The sequence below is a fragment of the Sceloporus undulatus genome, unplaced genomic scaffold, assembly GCF_019175285.1.
Source record: "Sceloporus undulatus isolate JIND9_A2432 ecotype Alabama unplaced genomic scaffold, SceUnd_v1.1 scaffold_1155, whole genome shotgun sequence".
Lineage (NCBI taxonomy): Eukaryota > Metazoa > Chordata > Lepidosauria > Squamata > Phrynosomatidae > Sceloporus > Sceloporus undulatus.
Window position 1 is genome coordinate 1 of NW_024804075.1, and position 5,965 is coordinate 5,965.

General features: G+C 41.5%; 1 protein-coding gene across 1 annotated transcript; it reads left to right on the forward strand.

Annotated features, from left to right (window-relative positions):
- Nucleotides 1–1,735: 1,735 nt before the first annotated feature.
- On the forward strand, nt 1,736–5,894 carry LOC121917854 (gastrula zinc finger protein XlCGF71.1-like; the record flags this gene model as incomplete). Its single annotated transcript, XM_042443969.1, has 2 exons — nt 1,736–1,874; nt 5,383–5,894. Coding segments are annotated over exons 1-2 (555 nt in total), but the record flags the coding sequence as incomplete, so codon positions are not given.
- Nucleotides 5,895–5,965: the final 71 nt, after the last annotated feature.

A 5,965-nucleotide genomic window follows, 5' to 3' on the forward strand; every position in this document is an offset into this window, starting at 1 on the left:
CAAGGATTCTCCTATTATTCTCTATAGGCAAGGATTCCTCAACAATCCCCTATGGGCAAGTATTCTATTCTATTCTATCCTAGCTATATCCAGCCATGCGTTGCTGTGGCCCAGTCTGGTTAAATAGAAAAGAAAGAAAAGAGAAAGTGCACGTTTCTGAAATATTTAATTTCACAATGCTTGTGGGTATACAATATTTTTGTTGCTCCATTGTCTGTGTAGATACAGAGGTTGTCTAGTTTGCCGACTCTAGAACACACAATATATAATTATCCATGTGAGAAGCAATCCGTGTCTCGATCTAAACTGCACAGTTGTAAAGATTGGCCCTGAGCCTTGTTGCTGGTGATTGCAAACGCCAATCAAATATTTAGTATAGCGCCTGTTGCAGTTACGCCCAACAGATGGCGCTGTTTTTCAAAAACATATGTTTACCTGTCACAGGTGTGGCACCTATATAATAGTAGGTATAGGTATATTAAAATATGCACGTATTTGAATGGAACATTGTGTCAACATTTCAAAGCAATCAGTGAAAAAGTGTTGGAGATTTAAGATTTTGAAGAAACCAACATTTACATTTTTATTTATATAGATTATATTCTATTATTCTCTATGGGCAAGTATTCCTCAATGATTCTCTATGGGCAAGAATTCTCCTATTATATTATATTCTATTATTCCCTATGGGCAAATATTCTCCCATTATTCTCTATGGGCAAAGATAATATGGGCCATATTATCTTCTATGGCCAAGGATTCCCCTATTATTCTCTATGGCCAAGGATTCTATTTTTCTGTATAGGCCAGTATTCCCCAATGATTCTCTATGGGCAAGTATTCTCCTGTTATTTTCTTTGGGCAAGTGTTCTACTATTCTCTATGGGCAAGTATTCTCCAATGGTTCTCTATTGTCAAGTATTTGGCAAGTATGGTTTCCCTTTGGGCAAGTACTGTCATCTGTCTGAGTACACCCCATGGAAATGCACCCACTGGGTGGCTCCCTGAATCCCTTCACTCTCTCAGCCCCAGAGAACCCCCTGAGAGGTCCGCCTTTTCAGTCAGAAAGAACTTGAAAGCACAGTATTATTAATCCAAGTGTCATCCTGTATTCCACCTTTTGGAGCTCATATTTCCTATGTCACTTTCCCAAGTTGGGCTTATGAGCTGCTGGCCTTTTCCTGACTTGTTTCTGGGTAGATGTCTCATAGCACCCAAGTCCAAACCCCTTCCCCAAAGACCTGTGCCATATTCTTTGTTCCTTTTCCAAAATCCATGTCTTAAAACCTCACTGCTATGAGGAATTTGCCAGACCTTGAAGTGTTGGCTGAGTTTGATTTCCAGCAAATATCAGGATAGTTGAAGACTCCCATCACTACTACATCTCTCCTTTCTGAGTGTGTGGTCATCTGTTTTAGAAAGGCATCATCCAGTTCCTCAGTCTGTCTTGGGGGTCTGTAGTAGACTCCCACAATAACATCCCTGTTGTTTCTTTCCCCTTTATTTTTAACCAGATGCTCCCCACCTGGCTTCCAAGATGTCTTGGGTCTCTTCACAGTGGTAGACATCCCTGACATTCAACACCACTCCTCCTCCTTTCCTCTTTAGCATATTTCTCTTAAAAAGTTTATACACCTCTATCCCTACATTACAATCATGAGACTCATCCTGCCAGGTTTCAGTGCTGCCTATCACATTGTATTTGCTTTCTTACCCTTCTCCAAATTCTGTGTATTGAAACCTCACTGCTGTTTCAGGTCAAGAACCTCTTGGTAGAAGAAATTCTCTCTGAATGTCCTGCAGCTGAGAAGTCTCCATTGGACCCCAGGCAATGGAGTTCTCAATGGAGGGCGATCCAGAAGAAGTGGAGCAAGGTAAGGATGAATACTCTCTGTCCTGAATCCTTTCTTTGCTTTTGTTGTTGTTATGTGCTTTCAAGTCATTTCCTCCTTAAGGCGACCCTATTACAGGGTTTTCTTGGCAAGAGTTCAGAGGAGGTTTGCCCTTGCCTTCCTCTGAGGCTCAGAGCATGTAACTTACCCAAGCTCATAGAATTATAGAATCATAGAGTTGGAAGAGACCGCAAGGGCCATCCAGTCCAACCCCCCTGCCATGCAGGAACTCACAATCAAAGCATCCACAACAGATGGCCATCCAGCCTCCAAAGGCTCCAAAGAAGGAGACTCCTACACACTCCGAGGGAGTGCATTCCATTGTTGATCAGCTCTTACTGTCAGGATGTTCCTCCTAACAGGTGGAATCTCTTTTCCTCTAACTTGCATCCATACCATGCTGGAAATAATTTTCCCAATGGATGTTGGTGGACTTTTTGGTCTGATGAGGAATATCCATGTTCAACTCAAGATTGTAGGTATGGAGTTGTGCATGTAGGGTCACTGGGCTTCCAAATACACCTGGAGGTGTGCATTTGGTTGCAAAAAACCCTGCTCTTCCACTCAGCCTCTCCATCCCCAAGATTTTGATCTTTTAAAAAACTTTGAAAATCTTTAAATTTTTTATTTTTTAAAATTTTTTTTAAAACATCACATTTTAACCAACTTTTCACTATTTATATGTAAATACATTTAGGTTGTGCATACAATATTGTGATTTGAAGGTATTATTTTAATGTTGCTAGTTGTTTGTATCACAACTATTAGCATATCCTTCCTTCGGTGTCATTGTAGGTGAAGAGAAGCGGGGGAGGTTGAAGCTGACCTCCCTCCCATTTTGCCTTCCAAGAAGGTGGTAGCGATCCTTCCTCCCCAGTAATCTTCCAGAGACACATACATCCAGACTGGGCTGCTGTTTAGAGGAAGAGGCTTTAGATAGAGACAGTTTGCATGATAGACTTTGAGCCAAAACAGATGGCCAAGAAGGAGTGACTTGAAGCCGCCTCTACTGAAGACTGCGGCAAACACACATCGTGGTCCCAAAGGCACCCTCTACCCCCGGCCGAAATAGGAGTGGAAAAGGTCCACTCTTTTTTGGGTTGGTTTTGGGCTGCCTTAGGCTTCTGTCACTCCAAGCATCCATCATCAAAATGATAAGCTTCCAGAGTGGCTTGAAACACCACGGCTGGTCTGTTCGGGCCCTTAATCAAATAAAAATGCAAAGCAGAAGGTGTTCTAACAGACTTTAAGTCCTGGAAGAGGAAAGGATGGATATGTTGGGAATGTCCTGGAGGGAGGAAAGAGCCAACAAATATGCAAAGAGCCCAAGAAGGATGCCACCAGAAGAGAGCGGGGGGATGACCTCCTCTTGTGGTGATAAACCCACTGAGCCACCAGTCCCTCACTTGTGAATGTAGGCAGATTCTTGGAGGCACACAGAATCCTCACCCACCACCCCTTTTAGCTTCACAACAACCTGCAAACGAGAGAAGGAAGCCATTTAAGTGAGGGGGAAAAGCTTGGCGGCTTGCTGTAGATGGAACTAAATACTGTACTCATTCACACTCCCACTATCACCAAAAGGGTAAGATGACCTGATATGGATTTAAATTGGACTCTGGTCTTGATTTCAGGTGTAAATGAGATATTATAGTTTTATGAGTCCAATTCTGAGCTTGACTGGGAAGTTTGTTTCTGTTGTTAACTATCCTTGAGTTGATTCCGACTCATGGCATCCCTGTGGATGAGACAATTCCAAGATCCCCTATCCTCCACTGCTCTGTTTAGGTCCTGCAAATTCATGCTCATGGCCTCCTTGATTGAGTCTATCCAACTGGCATGCAGTCTTCCTTTCTTTCTTCTACCTTTCCTGCCATTATTGTCTTTTCTAATGAGCCATTCCTTTTCATGATGTGGCCAAAGTTCGACAACCTCAATTTGATCATCTTGGCTTCCAGGGAGAGTTCAGGTTTAATCTGTTCAAGGACTCATTTGTTTGTCTTTTGTCAGTCCTCTTTATTTGACAGTGCAACATCCTGTGGAATCTAGGAATTTTCCAACTTCTCCTTGGGGAAAAGGCCCTAAAATGGCGCAGAGAGGGCCCAACAGTAACAAAAATTCCTCCACTTAATTACTGAGGGAACTGTCTAACTAAAAGATTGTATGTACAGCGCTGTGTAAATTTACAGTGCTTTATAAATAAAGGTTAATATTAATAATAATGTATACTCTCTGAGTATCAGTTTGTGGGAGATAGGGCAAGAAAATAGGCAAGAAATGGAGAGAAAAAATATAATTAGGAATTGTGGATCATATAATTTATACTATGCGAATAATATATTTTTTATTTTTATTGTATTAATTATTAAACATACAAACAATTTAAAACAAAACACTCAAGTAGAGAGGAAATACAAATATACCAACATGATTACAATATAATACAGTATAATTATTAAGTGTCTAAATCCTCAAATTCCATATTAGTATATCACATTTGTATCATTAGTATCTAACATATATTAATATTTATATCTTATTTGATTTCATTTCCCTCTGCCCTATTTTGACTTCCATCCTCCTCAATCATTCCCTAAATTCTAGAACCACTCATCCTACCTCCTCTTACTCTCTTCCTTGACTTTCATACTTATTTTCTGTTTTTACTCTTCCCTGTTCCTTCTTCTTCCTTCTTCTTTATTACTTCCTCTCCCATCCTTCCTCTTTATTTCTTTGCTTCCCCGCGTATCTAATCTTCAGTCACTTACTCTACCCTTCAATCTCCTACTCTAACCCTCAGTCACATGCAAATAATATTTTAAGCAACATAAAGAAGGCACAACAGAGACAAAACTTCCCCTAAGGGATGTTACGGGATATTGCGGAGAAAAACATTTTTCTTTTCTTTTTCAGGTGATATAATGGGAGATCATAGAATCATAGAGTTGGAAGAGACCACAAGGGCCATCCAGTCCAACCCCCTGCCATGCAGGAAATCACAATCAAAGCATCCCCGACAGATGGGGTCCAATGTGATCCCCTAATTGCCAAGAATTGTCCATTGCTGTCTGAGAGATATCTTAGGGTTGTTTTAAGGCTCCTCTCTGGAGCCTGACCTTCACCAAAACTGGGATCCAACTCCCAGCCCCCTTCCTCAGTCTTTCCTATTGATTTATTTGTATATTTATTTTCCTACCTTTCTCACCAAATGGGCTTCAAAGTGTCTCTTTCTTGCACCACACTTTGTATGTGTGTTGAGAGAGAGAGAATGTGTAAAATAGAATGTCAGGGAAGAGATGCTGAAGGTGAAATGCTGAAACAGTGCAGATGGACTTGAAAGCAAGTGGAAAAGTTGGAAAGAGGGGGAGAAATGGCATGTGGGACTGAGGAGAGAGCAGGAGCAATCATGCCTAGATTCATTGTTGACTGCAGAGACCCTTCCTCTTTAATGTTGAGATTCAGTCTTGTCTGTTCTTGTCCTTATTTGTAGAAGAACTTGTGATTCCTCAGAGAATCCACACAGGAGAGAAGCCATATCATTGCCAACTGTGTGGGACATGTTTTGCTCGCAAGTCACACCTTAAAACACACCAGAGAGTACACACAGGAGAGAAACCATACGCATGCCTGGAGTGTTGGAAATGCTTTGGTGACACGTCACAGCTAGTAAGACATCATAGAGTTCACACAGGAGAAAAACCATACAAATGCCAGCAGTGTGGAAGATGTTTTGCTTGGAAGTCAGACCTTGTGACGCATCAGAAAGTTCACACAGAAGAAAAACCATACAGATGCCTACAGTGTTGGAAATGCTTTGCTCACAAGTCAGCTCTCGTGAGTCATCACAGAATCCACACAGGAGAGAAACCATACAAATGCCAGTGGTGTGGAAAATGTTTTACTCAGAAGTCTCACCTTGTGAGGCATGAGAGAGTCCACACTGGAGAGAAACCATGCAAATGCCAGCAGTGTGGAAAATGTTTTGCTGACACACCACAGCTTGTGACTCATGAGAGAGTCCACACTGGAGAGAAACCATACAAATGCCAGCAATGTGGAAAATGTTTTACTCA